This window comes from Natator depressus, chromosome 8 (assembly GCF_965152275.1).
Source record: "Natator depressus isolate rNatDep1 chromosome 8, rNatDep2.hap1, whole genome shotgun sequence".
In the NCBI taxonomy this organism is placed as follows: domain Eukaryota; kingdom Metazoa; phylum Chordata; order Testudines; family Cheloniidae; genus Natator; species Natator depressus.
This window is the reverse complement of record NC_134241.1, coordinates 102,918,006-102,939,171: the sequence shown is the minus strand read 5'-3', so window position 1 is coordinate 102,939,171 and position 21,166 is coordinate 102,918,006. Positions and strand designations below refer to the sequence as shown.

The 21,166-nt window shown below is 52.6% G+C and overlaps 1 protein-coding gene across 1 annotated transcript in view; it reads right to left on the bottom strand.

Moving 5' to 3' along the window:
- CCDC17 (coiled-coil domain containing 17) overlaps positions 1-11,388 on the bottom strand; it is a 40,715-nt gene extending 29,327 nt beyond the window's left edge. Inside the window, exons 1-9 of the mRNA XM_074961844.1 lie at positions 11,317-11,388; positions 10,307-10,599; positions 6,504-6,656; positions 5,522-5,584; positions 4,629-4,758; positions 3,416-3,572; positions 2,210-2,332; positions 1,737-1,870; positions 1,328-1,438 (exon numbers count right to left, since the gene is read on the bottom strand). Coding sequence (XP_074817945.1) covers positions 1,328-1,438; positions 1,737-1,870; positions 2,210-2,332; positions 3,416-3,572; positions 4,629-4,758; positions 5,522-5,584; positions 6,504-6,656; positions 10,307-10,507 — 1,072 coding nt within the window. The 5' untranslated portion in view covers positions 10,508-10,599; positions 11,317-11,388. The remainder of the gene's footprint in view (positions 1-1,327; positions 1,439-1,736; positions 1,871-2,209; positions 2,333-3,415; positions 3,573-4,628; positions 4,759-5,521; positions 5,585-6,503; positions 6,657-10,306; positions 10,600-11,316) is intronic.
- Positions 11,389-21,166: the final 9,778 nt, after the last annotated feature.

Sequence of the window (21,166 nt, the reverse complement as noted above, 5' to 3'; positions counted from 1 at the left end):
TGTTGGCATCCGCCTTTCCTTGACCGAGGAGACAGCAACTCTCTGGCCAGCAAGTCCTTCCTCCCCTTAGTTCTCTCCACTCAAGGACAGGGCGATGTTCGAAACTGAGCAGAGGGGTGCAAGGAAAGAGACCTATGGGGATATCACTGACCCTTCACGTCCTCACACCCGGTGAGCCCATGTCACAGTGACTGGGGCGGCAGGGATAGGGAAAGATAAACAATAACGTATGCGCAGGGACACCCATCCCAGCCAGGCACCGGCCCTAGTGTAGATGCCTGCAGCTTCCCTTCACTGTCACGGTCGTGAGCGGCCCACAAGCTGGCGCCCTGTCATAGCATCAGGGGCGATGGGCAGGAGACAGGAGAGCACAGCGCCCACCGCAACCAATATCACCTCCCTCGCCTGACATTGGACAGGGCCATCGGGCCAGCAGCTCCCGCGCCAGGGCTGCTGTTCATTAAGTTAGCTCTTGGTTAGTGTTTTATGAGACGTGTAACTGGAAAACATCTGCACTGCCCTATATAGCTCCCGCCAGCAAGAGCTGTGTGCAATAATTACCATAGCTTATTTAATGACCCCCCACCATGGGTCTTTGGCAAGGACTGACCCTCCGACCTTCAGCACCAAAGCACAGGCCTCCACCACTAGAGCTGAGGGAGTGACACCAATAACTAGCAGCAGTAGTAGGTTCTTTCCCTCTGTGTGGTGTCTGCAGGGGACACCACATGCATCCCAGGATGCATTATTGACAGCCCCCTCCCCCAGCGCGCTGTGGTATCAAAGCATCAATGCCGGCACCACACAAGGAATGTAGCAGCGGCGACCAGAACACCCTCACTCAGCCGGGTGCTGAATCCTGGGCCCCTGGCAAGGGGCAGGTTGGTGTCACGTTCGGAAGTGATGGCTAATGTATTTACATATACACCCGCAGCCGCCAAGGGAGGGGGACACAGACCACACCGGGCCAAGCCCGGGCTGGTGTCAGAACGGTGCAGAGGGCTGGCTGACAGCCCGGGGGAAAGGGCAGCACGTTTCCAGGACACCCTGGGATTGGTACGGTCCTGGAAACGGAGCTGAACTAGGTCACTCTAGCTGTGCAGCCTGCTGCGGCCTCTGGATGGAGGCAGAGATGCGGCGTGACCCGGCAGCTCTTGGCCACAGTATCACGGAGGTGACTGCTGCCCTCTGGCAAAGGTACCCCACACCCCACTGCACTGCAGCCGCTGTGAGGCCACCAACAGCCGGCCCCGTTTAGGCGCTCTCAGGGATCCCGCTGGGCCACGTGCTCCATGCTGCGGAGAGAGGCTGGACATGCCCTGCTTACCGTCATCTGCCCTCCTCTTATCCCTCTGCATCTTCAGCTTAAAGAGCTCGTCCTCCAGCCGCTGATTCTCCAGCTCCACCGCCAGCAGCTCTGCGTCCAGGCCCCGGTGTTCTGCGATCACAGCAAGCGGAGACACTCACAGTTACACACGGGAAGAGCTGTGCCGGGGGCAGGGAGGGACTTGCACCTTCCACTGCCAGGCGCCAGCTGGGAGGATTCGAACTCAGACCCATGTCCTTGGCTTGCATGCCGGGTAGGAGTGTGGCGGCCTCTGAGGTTAGTGCTTTGCAGCTGTTCTGGTGCACAGTGACGTTAATGCTGCACCTGAGTGTGCTAATCCCAGGCTCCCAGACACCTGGAACAAGCCCCACCCCCAGGGGTCCCTGGGGGAGGGGCAGGAGGGACTTACTTTTCTTCCGCTCCTTGTGTTCCTGCTTCCCGGCCGCCCCCTCCAGTGCCGTGGCCTCCACCTGCAGGTCGTACATCTGTGCCAGAACGGCAGGGTTGCTCCCTCCGCCCTGCAGGTAGGCCAGGTGCAGGGCTCTGAGGGGAAGCAGAATGGAGTCAGGCCCCTGGCAGCCTACGTCTGAGGGAGCCTCTCTCAGCCAGGGGTGACTGAACCTCATGTGCACCCCCACCCCAGGCCCAACACAGTCCTAGTGGAGAGCTGCTAAGCTGGAGGGTCTAAGGGCCAATCCGGCCTGGCCCCAAGATGCTGGGCTAGACGGGACCTAGAAGGCCATTTCCATCTCTCCATCCTGAGATCCACAGCAGGAGCGGCCCCATTTAACTGCAGCAGGGTCTCCCCAGTTACAGAAGTGCAGTGTCGGCCTGGGCCCCCGCTGCTTCGGTGGAGCCGCTGGCAGCGGGGCTTGTGCGCACCTTATTTCCGAGGAGAGGGGCCCAGCAGCCGGAGGGAACGGGATGAGACTGATGGAGACCTTCCCGCCCGCCTTCCCCGCGGCCTCGGCTGCGTTGGTGCGGCTGTCTGGCTCCAGCCTGCTTCTGCAAATGGAACCAAAGCAGGGCGGGGAGTGAGATCTACCTGGGTTGCCGCTCCCCATCAGCATTTCCCCTCTGGCCCCTGTGCTTCATCTCCTAAATCAAACCTACGGCAGGAGCTGCCCCGAGACAGGAAACACGGTGGAGCCCAAAGGTCCCTGGGATTATCTCGGAGTCTTTGGCGGACAGGAGAGAAGAAGCCAGCATGGCCGAGAGACACCTCCCTCCCCGTCTGTATTATCATTAGCTTTGACCTCAGTTGGCACCTGTCCCTTCACACGCAGGCCCAAGGCCATCTCCTCCTCAGCTTCCACTGGCTGGAGCAGCCCCCGTGTGTCCCTTTCCGTGTATTTTCAGATGCCAGCTGGAGGGTGAGGCCCCCTCCTCTTCTGCTTTCAGCCTTGTGCCTGAGAGCTCCCCTCCTTCACCATGGAGATCCCCTAACTCCACAGCTGGGCTCAGACCGACACCTCACACAGCTCTTCAGGCACCTCAGGGCCCAGGGAGCATCCAGGGATCCGGGCACCCACCATCAGCATCTGAGTCTGGAGCCTGGGCCCCGGAGCTCCGTGCGCCTGCTCTCTGGAACTGAGTTCGACTTGTGACCGTCCCTTCTCCTGCACTGTTTAACTCTGTGGAGCATCCTGGGGCCCGGTCAGCTCCCAGGGGGTCTCTGTGCCAGACTGTGCTGACAGATCACAGCATCAGCCCCACTCCCCTCCCAGCCTCTCCCCAGGCTGGGTCTAGGGTGACCAGATGTCCCGATTTTATAGGGACGTCCCAATTTTGGGGCTCTCTCTTATATAGGCTCCTATTACCCCCCACCCCCTGTCCCGATTTTTCACATTTGCTGTCTGGTCACCCCAGCTGGGTCCCTTCTGAAGTGGTATCCTCCTTCCAGCGAACTCCTGCCCATCCACGTGGTAGCAGCACAAGCTCTTCCTTCCACCGGGAAGCGAGAGACACACCTCCTGCCAGGCCCGGGGATCAAGAGACCAAAGAGCAGGGCGTGGTGGGGGACTCCCCCAGCTCCACAGCAGCGCCATGCTGCCCCCACACTAGGCTGGGGGGTTGCTGGGTCCTCACCTCGAGGCTGCAGCCTGCATGAGCCCAATCTGGTCTTTCAGAGCATCCAGCACCAGCTGGTTCTTCCCCTCCTGGGCCTTCAGCTCCAGCAGCAGATGCTCGATGTACGTGGTGGAAGAGTTGCTGACGGCCAGCTCCGACAGGCGCCTGCGGATTTCTGCAGGACACACAGGGATAGCCAAACCGCACAAGACTCCAGTCAGTCCACCAGGATCCCCGCCTCTCTGCCAGGCCACATCACACACACAGTCCGGTCTCCCTGCCTCCCACCTGACTGGATATGGCGCACCTTGGCCATAAACCTTGGCGCGGTTTACCCCAATCCCGGACACCTGCCCCTTTTGCGGCGTGAGGGAAACCCTGGCGCACGTCTACCTGGAGTGCGCCAGGTTGCAGCCCCTATTCCGGCTCCTCACCAATATTTTGTTAAGGTTTTGGTTGCACTTTTCTCCTCACCTTCTTATTTACGCACTCCCTGTCCATGGCCCCACTAAGTCGCGGGACCTCCTGGTCAACCTCCTCCTGGCCCTGGCTAAAGTGGCCATCTATAAAACCAGGGTGAGGAGGTTGGCCGATGGAGTCTCCTGCGACTGCGGGGCCTATTTCCGATCCTCAGTCCGTTCACGCCTCCGGGCAGAGTTCCTCTGGGCGGCGTCCACCGACTCCCTTGACGCCTTTGAGGAACGGTGGGCGCTGTCCGGGGTCCTCTGCTCAGTGTCCCCGTCCGGTTCCCTTTTTTTGACCCTCTGACCGCACTCCCGTTCCTGTTCTTCATTAGTTGTCCCACGTAATCATTTGGTTTCTAGGTCCTGTGGATCCCCCCCTTAGGCTGGGGGGGGGGGATCCTTTAGCAGTGGGCGAGCTTTGCCCGCCCACTTCCTGGATCCCAATAGGACCTGACTGGATATGGATCTCCCTCCAGCACATCCCAGGACGCTGAAGGCAGCTCTGGTTGCTGGAGACCTAGCTGGGGTGTGTGACCCTAACCAGTGGGTGTGGGCTTCTCCCATGCATTTAGCAACATCCCCCTCTTCTTTGAGATGCCCAGGCTACTGGGAACCGTGCGTCAGCCCATGTACAGTGTCAAGGCTGCCTGTCTGCATTCGCCTGCCTCCCGGGATACTCCAGACTCGCTGCCCCACTGCTAATGGGAACAAGTACGAAGGGGAGAGAATTCAGCATAGGGGCAACATGCATGCTCCCCTCCTCCTACCCTCTCCCTGCTGCTGCAGATGCCGGTTCCTGGCCTGGATATCAGCCACCTGGTGCTCGTGCGCCTTCGCTATCTCCTGCAGCCGCTCCCTGTACCCCTGCTGGTGGGAAATCCGACGGCTGGCGTCCTCCTGGAGGACAAGCAAAGCCCACAGGAGCAGAAGGCACACCACCACGAGAGCCAGTTCTAGTCAAACTCCGTGCAAGGGTGGAGGAGCCCATGGGGTGCTGAGGACGACCCCATTCTGGACAAGCTCAGAAAGCCCTCGACTGGCTCAGCCAGGGAGGGGCGACAGATGTGCTGTCTGCCCAGTTCACATGTAGAGAGTCAGGCACCGGGTTAGAGGCCCAGATTTTGACAGGAGGAGGCTGGGAGCGAGGCGGGGGGGTCCCAGCTCTGGAACTGCTCTCCATGCTGAGCCAGTAGCGTCAGGGTTCAGCATGAGGCTCACCCCTTCAGCTAACAAGGCGAGACAGGACGCACTGGGGCAGTTCTAGCAACCTGTGGGTCTCGTTAAATTTGCAGAGTTGCCAACTCTCACCACCTGGGGATTTTCTTAAAGCCGAAAGCTTTGCCCTGCCAATAACCTCCTCTCTCTCACACCCCAGAGTGGCTTCAGCACCATCCACTGAGAGAAGGCTGTTGGGTCTACAAAACCCAGGATGATGGTATGTGTTTATGAGCCACATCTGCTGGCCCCCTATCTTTTAACTAGGTACATATGTACAGTGACTTCAGGCCTCTGCAGACCTGGGCAGGATCTGACCCAGTGACCAAGACTTCTCTCTGTATCCCAGTGTCCAAGGCGTTCCACCCTCTTCTGCACGGGTTCTAATTGCCTCCCATTCCCTGCATATTTCTCAAATCACAGAGTTGCCCTCGCTTAGTTTTACCTCTGGCTTTAAGGGTTGGAGAGTAGGGACAGTGTCCTCCAGAGACATCCTCAGTTTGTGGAACTGTTAAAAGAAAGAGAAGTGATCATGTCCTGACAGACATTCTCTCCTTCTGTATCAGCACAATATAAAAGCTAGGACAGGGACCCAGAGGTAGCTAGGGGTTGCTGATGCATTAACCCCTTCAAAGGTTCTGGTGACAGAATTAACTCAGCTAACCCTGAAGACCCTTTAAAGGTACAAAATGAGTGACTGAATCTTGCACCACACACGCACCGCCCACTGTTATCTCATGTCCCTAGAAATGTCATGGGTCTTTTGCTAGCTTTTCAAATCACGCCATGATTTTCCTGGAACCCCAAAATATATCAGCTAAGAAGCCAGGGCCACACTTACGGACGCAAAGTGTAGCAACCTGCATGGAACTCAGCGGGAGGAGCACAGGTTGCAGGAGGGAAGAGTATGAAGAAAGCACCAGGCCGTTAGTCTGTGTGCACATGGCTGCAATACACTCGCTGCAGTTGCAGCACCTCTGTAAATAGTGCTCTTAATAAAGAACTAATTTAGTTTTACACACATGGCGTCCTTTCATGATATTACCCGGCACACAGCACAGGAAACACAAAGGGTCACTCCCGCATTCACCCGGTGCTGTGGCATGCAAAGCAGTAACGGGGACTCCTGGGTTCGTGCTCCCCTCAGTGCCCTGCTTTTTAACAGCCCTTGAAAATGCACGGGACTCAGATATGCATCGCTGGAGCGTGTGGAAAGGGGCAGCAGCCTCCCTCACCCATACAGGATGCTCAGTTGCCAGAAGCGTCCGTATCCCATTCCCTGATTCTGTCTATGGGCCCGTGAAATGGGGATCTATGGGCTGCACGGAGGAGCCGCGGTTGGGGACAGCGGAGGGTGAGGACCCAATGTAAAGAAGCAGGGAACTCCAAATTCCAGCACAACAGTCACCATCGCTTGCACTCAGTACCTCCTCAGCCAGCTTCCTCAAGGCCTGGCTCTCTGAGGGGCTCCCTTTAAGCTCATAGCCTCCGAGAAGGTTCCTCTCACGGTGGCTCAGGAAGTCCTGCGGCTGCTGCCCCAGATGGACTCTCCTCACCCGCGGGCCGCTCAGCTGCCGCCGCTGGACCAGGAAGCAAAGGACCACAGCGGGGGTGAGCGACAAACACATGGGCCCATTAATGTGGGTGGGGGAGGGGGGCCGGGGGACATGGCCTGGAGCAGCAGGCCTCAGACTAAGACCTGGGGAACCCCTGCACAGTGCCAACAAACTGGGTCTACCACCTCCAAGACTTGGCTCCGTGCAGCTGTAATGGATTCTTAGACTGACACTGTACTTCAAACCAGGGGTTCTCACCCTTTTTCTTTCTGAGTCAGGAGTTTTCAGGAGTTTTGCCACTGACATCAATAGGGCCAGGATTTCAGGCAAGGGATACATGCACCACGGTCTGAGAACCGCTGCCTTCCGCTGCTTTGGAAATCTCCGGCTTCATTTCTGTGTGGCCAGCTGCATGTGAGGATGATCCCCGTTCTCACCTAAAGGGGCCTCTGCTTTAGCCCAGAGCTGGGACAAAACAGCTAAATCTGATTACCTGCCCCACCCCACCCACCAGGCCTCCTCCCAAAAATGCAACACACCTGGTTAATCCCCCTCTGCAATATCTATATGCCTCCAAGTGGCTCTCCAGGACAAGGGACGGGCTGAATCTCCAAGTGATAGCCACATGTCCTCCTGTGCTGGGATACACTGTTCGCAGCAGGAAGTGGAAGCTGTATGGGGAAAGCTCTGGTGATGGGACTGGGTGGCAGGGATGAGGTGCTGGGCTCAGCCTCTCACAAGAACACAGAGCATCTTCCAAGCCCCCTGTGAACATTCATCAAGTCTCAAGGCCCCACAGCGAGGTGGGCAACTACCATTATCCCTGCCTCACAGGTGGGGGAAACTGAGGCACGGAGCGGGTAAGTGAGTCATCCAAGTCCACAGAGCCAGTCAGTGTCAGAGCCAGGATTAGAATTTAAGCAGCATCCAATTACTATAGCGATGGGTGCCAGCACAAAAACCCAGTGAGACAGATAGATCTACAGAGCTCACGGCTCAACGCTCAGACCACTAGACCGGGCTGTCTCTCTACCAGCACCTCTCAGCCTGTGGGGCTGTGAGCAGCACGTATCTGGGGAATGGAGGTGGTAATTCTATAGCTTGTCCAGGTTGTTTTATTGTGCCCACCCAGCAAGGTACCTGAGCACCCCACAGCTCTGAATCTTGGTGCTGTCTGCCCGGCAGGGACATTACAGAGCCCATGGGGTACCCGCTGCAGAGAGAACAGTGTCTGGAGAGGAGTGTTGAATTTTGGCAGCATGTACTATGTAGCCACCACTCGGCACCCCAGAGGTGGCTGCATTTTCACAGAGCTATAGAGCACTTCAGGAGGGAAAGCCCTGTAGAAATATAAGCTATTACAACGGAATCAGAGGGGGGAGGGATTATTTGCATCCGGATCCCTTCTGGAGTCTGTCCGGCTTATTTGTTGCACCCAGCCTGTGGAATTCAAATGCAGGAGGCTTTGGGGAATGGACGGGGAGTGGGCAGGGCTGGATTACCCACTTGTTCGCTTACACGCTGCCATCTCCTAGCAACTCAGCAGACAAGCCCGGTGCAACACTAGGTTTCCGTTGGGGAGTGAACAGCACTTTCCAAGGCTGGTTCATGCCAGGGTTCACACCCACTGCCAAGTGCTGAGCTGAAGAGAGCTTCTCTCTCTTCCTAACGGCTGGGTGCAACACAGGGCCTCCACGGGCTGCCTGCTGGTGAATGCACCATCCCCTCAGCAGGGGAGAGAGAACACACTGAGGGGATGGGAGGAAACCCTCTCCCAGAGGTCCCAAGCTGGGTGGGGTCCCCCCATTGTGCTAGGGGCTGTACATACATACAGTGAGGCAGCCCCTGATTACATTAAGACCATAAGAATGTTCAGATGGCCCATCTAGCCCAGTCTCCTGTCTTCGAACAGCGGCCAGTGCCAGGTGCCCCAGAGAGAATGAACAGACCAGGGAATCATCAAGTGATCCAGCCCCTGTTGCCCATTCCCAGCTTCTGGCAAACAGAGGCTAGGGACCCCATCCCTGCCCATCCTGGCAAATAGCCATTGATGGACCTATCCTCCGTGAACGTAGCTAGTTATTTTTTGAACCCTGTTATAGTCTTGGCCTTCACAACATCCTCTGGCAAAGAGTTCCACAGGTTGACTGTGCGTTGTGTGAAGAAATACTTCCTTTGTGTTTGTTTTAAACCTGCTGCCTATTCATTTCATTGTGTGACTCCTAATTTGTGTGTTATGAGGAGGAGTAAACAACACTTCCTTATTTACTTTCTCCACACCAGTCATGATTTTATAGACCTCTATCACGTCCCTCCTTAGTCGTCTCTTTTCCAACCTGAAAAGTCCCAATCTTATTAATCTCTCCTCACATGGAAGCTGTTCCATACCCCTAATGATTTTTGTTGCCCTTTTCTGAACCTTTTCCAATTCCAGTAGATCTTCTTTGAGATGGTGTGTCCATATGTGCACGCAGTATTCAAGGTGTGGACGTACGATGGATTTATATAGAGGCAATATATTTTCTGTCTTATTCTCTATCCCTTTCTTAACGATTTCCAACATTCTGTTTGCTTTTTTGGCTGCCACTGCACACTGAGTGGAGGTTTTCAGAGAACTGTCCACAATGACTCCAAGATCTCTTTCTTGAGTGGTAACAGCTAATTTAGACCCCATCATTTTATATGTATAGTTGGGATTCTAAACAGATGAGAGAAACCAATGATCCAGAACTGTTAGAATTAAATCAAGATGAAAAATTACCTGAAAAAACAACTGAGTGTGTGCCCTTTTTTGGTTCATTATGATTTATCCCCAAGCTTTGGGGGTTTGTTCCCTAATGTATGAAGATCCCACCCCCTTCCAGAAGTGCGTGCTTTTTCCTGCTTGCTTTATACATTAGAATTTCAGGTCTTTTCTGCCCTGGAAACCTCTATGGATGACTGGGTTTATGACAGCAGGATTTCTGAGAAAGAAGAACCTGACAGAGGGCGAGTGCATTTTAGCCAGATTGTTTCAAGCTCTTTGGTTTTGTTAACTCCTATTTAACTCAAACATCTAGCAGACAAAAGTCTCTTTGCTAAGGATTGAGCACCTCCTGTCTTTCGGTTTAGGGCTAAGAGAGTTCCCAGTCCACTTCTCTGCATCAGCCAAGATGTTCTCCAGCATGACAGGGAAGGAAAGACTTACCATTCCTGATATTTCTAAGGAAAACAGGCTTAAAAGAAAATTCTATTCTGGCTTCTTTCTACATCTCAAAGCAGGGGGAAAAAAAAAAAAACGGGAAAGGGGGGGAGGGGAGGGGAAGAGAACAAGCCCATTGGAAAGAAACAAACCAAGCAGTAAGTGAAGTCTATGAAGAAGCCCCGTCCAGCTGGTTGCACCGTGCTGAGGAAGGGACTTGGGAACCTTCCTTCTTTTCATGCTTGGGGCCTACTCCAAAGACATTTCCCATGCTGCATGCTGGGAATAAAACCTCCCAACACTCCCTCCAAGGCACTTCTTTGCCATATTTCTGGGGTCTAGCTACCAGTGGGGAGGCAATGAGCAGCACTGCTGGCAGGACAACCAAGTGTTCCCACACCAGGCAGCAGTCAGAGTCTGCCCTAGGAGTGGTGCCTGGTTAGCCGCACATCCCTGCAGACCAGCCCTTGATGCAGGAAAGGGCTTAGATTACCGTGTGGTCTGGAGTCTCTGTGTTCCTGGGCATCTTCCTCCCCTGCAGGTCATGCTGCTCCTGGTGTCTGGCATGGAGAGAAAAGGAGTCACCTGCTGCCTGACTGCCAATGCAGAACTTCTCCACATGCTTGTCCAGCAGATGCTTGGAGCGGAAGCCCATGTCGCAGCTCGGGCAGCTGAAAATCCTCACGTCCGTCATGCTGCATGGGAACAGGGGTCCCAAAGTGCCTGGTTCTCCTAAGGGGGGTTTCCCCCAGGTCCGCCGGTCACAGTTGCTCCAAATACCTAACCCTGGAGCAGAGTCAGATAAACAGATGATGAGCCTTTAGATGGCAGTTTCCCTCCTCAAGGTAACTCGCTAACCCTCCCCAACAAGATGCAGCTCAGCGTCATCATAATTTCCCAACCTGCTCTAATTATTATCCCCATTTTAAGGATGAGGAAATAGAGGCACAGAGAAACCAAGGGACCACAACGGGAGTTGGTGTCAGAACTGGGATTAGAGCTTGCGTGAGCCTGGCTCCTAGCCCCAAGCTCAGTCCACCAGACCTCGCTGCCTGAGACGGGGGGCACCAGGGTGTAAAAAGATAGACACGCACTGGGACAAAACAGAAATAAAGTTACTAGGGACACTCCCCAGTTTGGGGCTGGGGGAGAGACCAAGCTTCCCTCTCCCCAGTTAGATGCTGCAGCCATGTCCTTGCCCAGGATGCTCCAGCAACTGGGGCAAATTAACATTTATAGGGCTTCAGGTTTCCTAGGTGTCTAATGAACCTGCTCTCCTGCTCTCCAATTTCCTAAGGGTGGGGGAGGGATGGGACGACTACCCCCTCCCCCTTATTTTTTGGTCTTGCTGCATCAGGCTGGGAGTGGGGGAGACCAGCCCATTCTTGCCCTGGCATGGGGCACAGCTGCCTGCCAACGCCTTCTACCGAGCCCCCAAGTTCAGGGGCAGAGACTCATCGGCCACATGGCTCCAGTGAGATTGCGATTCAATCAAGGACTGACCTGTTCTGCGGCCGAGTTGGTTGTAAGGGTCCCATGCGGGTACTGCCGAGCTCTGGCTTCAGGGCTGTGAGCTGCAGTTGCTCGACTGGTAACCGGGGGTGGTGCCAGCCCAGCGGTGCGAAGGGGGAAGGGACAGGAGCTGAGGAGCCAGGCCTGTTAGCAACGGGAGGATTACCATGGCTGTGGCCTGTTTGTGTTTGGCCAGGCGGCCATTGGTAACAGGGTCACTGGCAGAACAAGAGGTTCCTAGCATTGAAGGGAGACGAGCTGGTTTGACCGTCAGAGCAACACAGGAGAGAGGGACAAGACACACAGAGCAACAAGCCCCACTAAGCCATCTTTTAAGGACTCTTTATGGGGGAATTGCCTTTCAAGGGCTCTCCCTTAAAGAACTGACAGCCTGGCAGAGGCTGGGAGTGAGAGGATGATGCCTGCTGCATTGTCAACGAAACCCAGACGCCCTGAAATGAGAAAACCGTCCCTGCTCATTGGGTAGAAGGGCTGCCCAAGCAGGTGCACAGACAGTGCAGCCTTTGGGGATCCCAAAACAAAAGTACAGAAGAGAAAGTTTAATAAAACCCTTGCCCAGCCTAAGGGCCACCTTAGGAGGAGCTTGAGGGACACAGCGCGGTTCCTCTTAATGCAAGCAGCTCACGAAGGTGAGTGATCCTGCCAAGGCCTGGATGTGACTGAACCAGATTCCCAAGAAGAGGACCCTCCCCCCCGAAAAAGCATCACAGGAATATTTTGGCAGAGCACCCATTGCATGGAACGACACCAAACGACACATTCTGTTACACCCAGGCTACCTTGCCGACTCCAATGCAGTGCATACTGAATTTCCCATAGCCTCGTGCAACTTTGCAAGAAAGGTCATGAGAATTTACCAGCACCCATGTTTTTAGTGATGAAAACATAGTACTTACCCAGCCACACAAATGACTTGCCCTAGCTCAGGAGGAGAGCAACGTTTTGTAAAGCTGGCATAGTGCAAAGAGACGCATCTGGAACAAAATCCCCAACTATCAATGTCTCATTTCTTTAGACCTCAGCTTCTTTAAGTCCTGCATCATAAACAGCACTTGATGTGATTAGTAAGGGGCACAGAAGTGCTGTTCTCCAGCAGTCGGACAGCGAGACTCTTTGTAAAGGAGAGGGGAGTGCAGTGACCTTCTCTGCACCATGGCACTTGCTGACATACCGAGTTAGTGGGGAGATGTGATGAGAGGCAGGAGTTAGGCTTCCCGTCCTTGTTTTAATGGGAATAGACTTGATCATTAGATATTTATAAATGATCCAACCAAGACTTCCCTTTATCCCATCAGGCCTTTAACCTCCCCTATAGCCCTGAGGCTGTTAGCTCCCCTAGTGAAGTATGCAGAGCCAAGAAGGTTTTTATTTAGGAGAGGTTCCCAGTGCCTTTACGTGGGCAGCTGCAGGCCCCTTGCTCTGCAGTTGCCTACAGCAACGCACAACGCACTGAACCTGTTTTCAAAGCCAAGGAGGTAAAACAGGACGACTGGCTGAGTTAAAGGGTCACTTCAGCAGTTGAGCTGCAGGGGGAGCGTGGAAGTGCAGTGAAGAACATACAGGAACAGCAAAAGTTACCTGCTAGTAATGAGAATGCACCAAGGGAAAACCTTCATGGAGCTGACATGGCCTCAGATTCCTTTACACATTGCTGAATGTATGAGAGAGAGATCAACAGGAATCCAACCCTCCCTTTACAAACCCCCTCAATGTCTCTGGCAATCTGCTACTCGGAGCTATACTGGTTGAGCTCCCCTGTAGATGTCCAATGTCATTCTTCATTGCCCTCTGCTAGATTTAAAACATTGTTTGCAAAAGTTTGAGGGCCTGAAGATAACACTCTAAACACAAAGAAAAGCATGCAAGAGCCTGGCCCTGCTGCCCCCTTTCTGTCCCCCAGAAGTTATAATTACAGTTGTTCATAACAAAATCTAGTCACTGCCCTGCAATGCCTCAGCTACTCGTTAGCAGGCTACAGAAGTCTGTATGATTGAGATCAGTACCAAGAGCTCTACAGAATTGTGAGCCTTTGACTCAGCTAATCAGGAGAAGGGGGCTTGTTGAGCCTGCAAAACTACCCAGGATGGATGGAGTTGGTTTGAGGTGAACTCACTCATCCCTCTGGAATGCTCAGTGCATCCCATCTTCTTTACTTCAGACTAAGTTCTAAAGAGGTATCACCTTTAGGATTTGCGTACTGTACACAACAGCCCAAACCTTTCCTTGGAACAACACAATAATTCATCTAAGAAGCCAATGCTACTAGTGAGAAACCCAGCATCCTCTTCCAGTGGTTGGAATTCTTACTAAACTGCTATCCTTGTACCCTGTTGTATTTGGTATCTACCTCTGGCTAATGGGTTCCTGATAAGCCTAGACCCTGCAATCTGGCTGCTGGGTTGGCAAATCAGCTTGTGCAGTAACTGAGGTTCTTGGAGATGGTTGTCCAAAGTGAGCCTCTGCAGCTGACTGCTGTTCCAGGGCATAACGTTTGGTGAAAGTATGGGGCAATGCCCATGTAGCTGCTTTACAAATGTCAGTGACGGGTACACGTTTGAGAAAGGCTATGGATGTGGACATAGCTCTAGTGGAGTATGTGCGAAGTCCAGAAGGAACTTGCAGATTGTAATTTTGGTAACATATTTGGATACAATTAGAGATCCATTTAGAAAGTCTCTGTTTGGAAATGGTTTGGCCTCTTGATCATTCTGTTGTGGATACAAATAGTCTGGACGATTTTCTGAACGTTTTTGTTCTCTCTTCATAGAATGCCAGCACTCTGCGGACGTCTAGCGTATGAAGGGACACATCCCTGTTATTGGCGTACGGCTTGGGAAAGAATACAGGTAAGTGAATGGGTTTGTTGAGATGAAAGGAAGAAGCGACCTTGGGTATGAATTTAGGGTGTGGGTGTATGATGACTTTGTCCTTGAGGAATGTGGTATAAGATGGGTGTGCCATTAGGGCACCCAACTCTCCCACTCTTCGTGCTGATGGTATAGCTACTAAAAAGGTGACCTTCATGGATAAGTGTAGGAATGAGCAGATCAATAGTGGTTCAAAGGGTTTGCCCATCAGGGCACGTAGAACAAGGTTGAGGTCCCACATAGGGGTCTGGTCCCTTAATGTGGGATAAGTGTTCTCTATACCCTTGAGAAAGTGCTTAGTCAGTGGATGGGTGAAAACAGTGAGTCCGTCCACCTTGTCATGAAAGGTGGTGATGGCTGGTAAGTGTACTCTCAGTGACCTAGTTGAGAGGCTTGACGTTTTTAGTGTCAATATGTAATCAAGGATATTGGGTAATGGGGTCGATTGTGGAATGATTTGCTTGTCTCAGCACCAGACGGAGAATCTTTTCCACTTGCGTGCATATGTTTTTCGTGTGGAGAGATGTCGGCTGTTAAGAAGAATGTCTCGGATCTTCTTGGAGCAGCATGTTTCAAGTTCTGTCATCCCTGGATTAGCCAGGCTTTAAGACGAAGTGTTGGAATGTTGGGGTGATGGAGGCGTCCTCTATCCTGGGTCAGTAGGTGAGGAAGGAGGGGAAGGGTTCGTAATTTGACACGTGTAGGACATGACTCAACAGGAGGATCGGGGGGAAGGCATACAGGAGTGGGGCCTCCCAAAGAGTTTTGTCCCAGTTTCGCTTGGGAGCAGTATTGTGGGCATTTGGCATTGTGGGTTGTGACAAAAAGGTCTATTGAGGGGAATCCCCATTGTCGGACTACAGTTTGCAGAATTTGTGGGTCTAGTTCCCACTAGTGTGTCCATAAGAAGTTCCTGCTGAGGTCTCGTCTGCTGTGGCATTCTGGTTTCCAGGTAGGTAGGATGCTGTGATGTGTATGTTGTTGGAGAGGCACCATTGCCAGAGGTGAACTGCTTCTGCGCAGAGCAGGTAGGATTGGGCCCCTCGTTGGCGATTTATACAAAACATAGTCGCCAAATTGTCTGTGAGAATCTGGACAGTTTTGTTGCGGATTGGGGGAGAAAGTGATGGCAGGTGTTTTAGATTTATTTGGAGATTTGACTCCTCTAGGGACCATCGGCCCTGGATGATGATGTCGGCCAAGTGTGCCCCTCACATCCTACCAGAGGCGTGTCTGTGGTGATAGTGACTGATGGGGTTTCCCTCTGGAAGGGAACGCCTGAGCAGACCTTTGTTTTGTCCACCATGTGAGCGAGTCTTTCACTCTGCTGGGCATAGTAAGCCGTCTGTTGATTGAGTCTCTGTGAGGAATGTAGACAGTGTGTAGCCAGGTTTGTAGACATCTCATATGCAGCCTGGCATGTTTCACAACAAATGTGGTAGCCGACATGTGTCCGAGAAGTTGTAGGAACATTTTGGCGGACGATTCTGGGCTGTGTCTTACCGTTACAGTTAGGGTTAAGGCAAGAAACGGTGGTTGGGGTAGCCATGCTGATGCCGTGACACAGTCGAGATGTGCCCCTATAAAGTCTAGTTGTGGGGTTTGGGTCAGGGTGGATTTCTGTAGGTTGGTTTGTAACCCTAGGTTTGTAAATAGGGTTAGAGTGGTGTGAATAGCCTGGACTGTCTTGTCTTATGTCGGTGCTTTTAGCAGGCAGTCATCTAGATAGGGGAATGTGGTCACACCCTGCTTGCGAAGGTGTGTTACTGCAACGGCCAGTACTTTGGAAAATACCCTTGCAGCCATGGAGAGGCCAAAAGGAAGTACCTTGTATTGGTAATCCAATAGGTTGCCCAGAGTGAATCGTAGGAATCTCCTGTGCGCCAGGTGGATAGTGACATGAAAGTAAGTGTCCTGTAGGTCGAGGGTCAAGAGCCAATCTCCTTTCTCCAAAGCCGGAATTATGATTGCTAGGGTTACCATCTTAAGCGCTGCGTTCTCACTAACTTGTTCAGTTTGCACAAGTCCAGAATGGGCCTCCATCCGCCTGTTTTCTTCGGAGTGAGGAAGTAATGTGAGTAAAACCCCCAACCCCTGTGCTGAACCGGTACTGGTTCCATGGCACCTAACTGCAGGAGATGGTTTGTTTCCTGCTGTAATAGGTACTTGTGAGATGGGTCCCTGAAGAGGAATGGGGAAGGGGGGTGGGTAGGTGGAATAGAAAGAAAGGGGATGGAATAGCCCTTCTGTATAATTTCCAGAACCCACTTGTCTGAGGTGATGGTTCTCCAGACTGGGTAAAAGGGTGTAAGGCGGGCCCCAAATGGGCTGGAAATTAGAGGTGACTCTGGAATTGGAGAATGTGGGGTTCTCGTGTCCTCGACCAACACTTCAAAACGTTTGCCTAGAAATGGGTGGCTGAGACGTAGACAACTGCTCCTGTGTCCGACGGCGTCTCGTCTGGGGCTGCTTGTGGCGTCGGTCATAATGTCGTTGAGGCTGGGTGTCTGGGGCAGGCGGAATAGTTGGTTATAGAATCTGCCGTTTCTTTTTGTTTGCAGGGACATAGATTCCAAGTGCCTTTAGTGTCACACGGGAGTCTTTCAGGGTGTGTAAGGAGACGTCCGTGCTCTCTGCAAACAATTTTTACCCCTCAAAAGGTAAATCCTCTACTGTCGCCTGAAATTCCCGGGGGAAGCAGGAGAGATGGAGCCATGAAGCCCTCCGCATGACAACGGACGGGGCGATGGAGCAGGCCGCTGTATCAGCAGAATCCAGAGAAGCCTGCAGGGTCGTTCGGGCAATGAGGAAATCTTCAGCTATATCGGCCTTATATTGTTTTTTTGTCAGCTGGGATGTGCTCAATAAAAGGTGACATTGGAGAACAAATGTTGTGTGTGTACTTGGCCAGTAACGCAGAATAGTTTGCTATGCGAAACTGGAGGGTCACCGATGAATAGGCCTCCTGCCGAAGAGGTCTAGGCATTTCCAGTCTTTATCACAGGGGCTGGTCTTGGTCTGATGTTGCTTCCCCCTTTGATTAACTTCCTCTACCACCAATGAGTTTGGGGTAGGGTGGGTAAACAAAAACTCAGCTCCTTTAGCTGGCACATAGTACTTCTTGTCAGATTGCTTACAAGAAAGTCAGGCTTTCCATATGGAATCTGCCATATGGTTTTTGCTGGATCCATGATGGCAGCATTTATGGGTAGTGCTACCTTGGCTGATAGAGAAGCTTGCAATATCTCTCTCAGCTTATATTGAGGCTCTGGTAACTCAGCCAGTGAGATGTGTAATGAATCAGCTACTCTTTGAAACAAATCCTGAAAGGATTTGAAGTCATCTCCTGACATGGGAGGAGGCGGCATTATTGTTTAATCCAGAGACTAAATCGGGATGTGGGTAGTGGGACAAAGTTCCTCCCCTGCCTTGGTGGGTCCTGTGCTTATTGACGGATTTGCTCACCTTGGAGCTTCACAGCAGCCCTCACTTTGGCTGTTTTCGTGAACCCACAGTCCAGGTCAACTCCTCCTATGTCTGACCAGGAGTTGGGAGGTTTAAGGGGAACCTGGGCCCGCCCTCTACTCCAAGTTCCAGCTCAGGGCCCTGTGGACTGCAGCTGTCTACAGTGGCTCCCGGAACAGCTGCGTGACAGCTACAACTCCCTGGGCTACTTCCCCAGGGCCTCTTCTCAACACCTTCTTTATCCTCACCACAGGACCTTCCTCCTGGTGTCTGATAATGCTTGTACTTCTCAGTCCTCCAACAGTCTGCGTTCTCACTCTCAGCTCCTAGTGCCTCTTGCTCCCAGCTCCTCACATGCACACCACAAACTGAAGTGAGCTCCTTTTTAAAACCCAGATGCCCTGATTAGCCAGGCTTAATTGATTCTAACAGCTTCTTGATTGGCTGCAGGTGTTCTAATCCGCCTGTCTGTCTTGTTTCCAGAAAGTTCTTGATTGTTCTGGAACCTTCCCTGTTGCCTTACCCAGGGAAAAGGGACCTACTCAACCTGGGGCTAATATATCTGCCTTCTATCACTCTCCTGTAGCCATCTGACCCAACCCTATCACAGTAGGTGGGAAGGTGTCACCCTCGGGCCTGTCCGCAGATTCTTCAGCTTTCTCCTTCAGCAGTTCTAGGGAAGCTGGAGCAGACGGCAGAGGCAATCGCTGTCCTCCATACCTAGGTGGATTGAATGGCTGGGTGTTTTGGGTTCTGTATAATGTCCGAGGTCCCAGTATGCCCATTGCAGGGGGAGGGCCATGGGAGGGAGCACCCATTGTGGGGGTTGCCTACCTATGCCCTGTGGCCGCAAGGGTCCAGGTTTGGGAGAGGAGTGGCAAGGCGTACCCACTCCTGTCTCCACTTCCTCCTCTTCATCACTAGAGAGAGGAGGGGCCGAGCCAGCCCATGCAGTGATAAAGCTTGGCCCTGACCTGGCCAGGGTGCCATCGGTACCAAAGAGCAAAGTTCCTGGGGTGGAAGCAATGAGTAATGTGTGTCTCCCCCAGACAACAGACACCCTGCAAGTGGCCATCTGTCACTTGTATTGAGAGTCTGCAGGTTCAGACAGCGCTTGAAACCTGGAGAGTCAGACATGTCCTAGAGCAGGGGTTCTCAAACTGGAGGTCGGGACCAGTGATGAGCTGCCAAAATCTTAACCACCAGTTCCCTCCTCAGCCCATGAGGGGTCATGGCCCACCCCCCGGGACCCCTGCCCCATCCAATCCCCCGCGTTCTTTGATGCACCCTCCCGGGACTCCTGCCCCATCCACCCCCTTCCCTGTCCTGACTGCCCCCAGAACCGGGCAGGAGGGTCTCGTGGGCCACCGTAGTGGGTGCCCACCCTGCCCCACCCCTAAGAGCCAGAGGGACCTGCTGGGGGGCGAGGTGGGGAGTCCCAGCGGTGCTTACCTGGGGCAGCTCCCAGGAAGTGTCCAGCAGGTGCCTCTGGCTCCTAGGAGTGAGGTAGCGTAGCTGGGGGGGAGCAGGGGGAGCAGCTGCTCCCCCCACTGATCACATCAAAAGTGGCGCCTTAGGCACCGACTCAGTGGGTGCTCCGGGGCTGGAGCACCCACAGGGAAAATTTGAGGGGTGCACAGCACCCACCAGCAGCTCCCTGCCCCGTGCCTGGCCCCAGCTCACCTCTGCCCCGCTCTGCTTTTCCAGCCCGGCCCTGCTTCCTGCCAATCAGCTGTTTGCGCAGGAAGCTGGGGGAGGGCTGAAAAGCAGGCAGCGGTTTCACACTCAGGCCCAGCTGATTCATGGGAAACCGGGGTGGAGGGCAGGGGGGTGGAGAAGCAGAGCGGGGCAGCACGTTCAGGGGAGGAAGTGGAGCAGAAGTGAGCTGGAGTTGGGCAGGGAGCTGCTCTGCACTCACCAAATTTTCCCTGTGGGTGCTCCAGCCCCAGAGCACTTACAGAATCAGTGCCTAAGGCGCCACTTTTGGCCAGTTGTTAAATTTAGAAGCCCTTTTCGAACCGGTTGTCCCATTAAAAGGGCTTCTAAATTTAAACCAACCGTTCCAGTGAACTGGTGCAAACTGGCTCCAGCTCACCACTGGTCGGGACCCCTCAGGGGGACACAAGGTTATTAAATAGGGGTCATGAGCTGTCAGCCTCCAGCCCAAACCCCACTTTGCCTCCAGCATTTATAACGGTGTTAAATATTAAAAAGTTATTTTAATTTATAAGGGGGGGGGTCATTGCACTCAGAGGCTTGTTATATGAAAGGTGTCACCAGTACAAAAGTTTGAGAACCCCTGCCCTAGAGGCTAGTTAAATAAAGAATGGGAATAGTCCCAGGCTAACGCCTCTTCAGCGACCGCCCGCTGATGCGGGGAGAAAAAAAAAAGGGGATTTTTTTTTTTTAAATGTGAAAACAAAAGAAAATAAGTGGAGAGATAAACAACGAAGAAAATAAGCTGAGACAATGGCAGAGATTAAAGGAATATGAGAGTAGATAAGGGTGCTGCTCTCGTTCCGACTGAAACCAAGGGCGGTAGAGAAGGAACTGGGTAACGGTTGGCTGCGTGCGGGGGGTAGCTGCTCGGAGCCGCGCGAGACCGCTGCCGCGCATGCGCAGCCAACCGGGGCACTGCTACTACAAGTCTCCGACCAGAAGTGCAGGGCACCAAGACACCAGAAGTGGAGCTCCCACAGGGACAACTCCTTGAAGAACCTGTTGCTTCTTCGCTTTAACCTGTTCCTAATAGACTTAAATAAGCCTGCTGTAAGCCAAAATAAGGTCCTACACAATCTTTCGTGTCAGTTTAACAAAATGTGAAAAAAATCACACCTCAAGTTAAACTGGTACAAGCTTTCACGTAGACAAATCCCAGGAATGCAGCTCTCAAATCACACCAAAAGGAATTGGTCGATTTGATAGTGATTTAAAGACTTCCACTTTGTTTCAGAAAGCAGAGTCAGATGGACCCTACAAGACTGATGCTTAGATAATAGGGGTAAAAATGTTTTTTTTAGCCCTCCTCTTATTAAATTAGATCATTTTACTGTTACAGTTTCAAAGCAACAATGTGAACCCACTGAGGCCCAAAATTTGAAAATCAATGCAGTTTAGGATACATTGGAAAATGTTATCTGGGTTCTAAGTAGCTATTAAAAGTGAATTAAAAGACCTACCAATGCATTGCTAAATGTATTAACCTTTTACCATTTTCAGTCTGACCAGAAGCTGTTTTAGTGGGATGTATTAAAAACCTAAGGTGACATCTGGGCCCCACTGAAGTCAAAGGGAGTTCTATCATTGATTTCAATGGGTCTAGAATTTCACCTCTAGCATACAGCTTCATCTAACTGATCTGCAACCACATTTAACAAGTTAACATTCCGGCTGATGGTTTGCAAAGTTACTAGCATACAAGCTGAAGTTAAAGGGACGCTCAGAGTTTAGACCATGAACAGATTGATTGTAAAATTTGTGTTTACTCT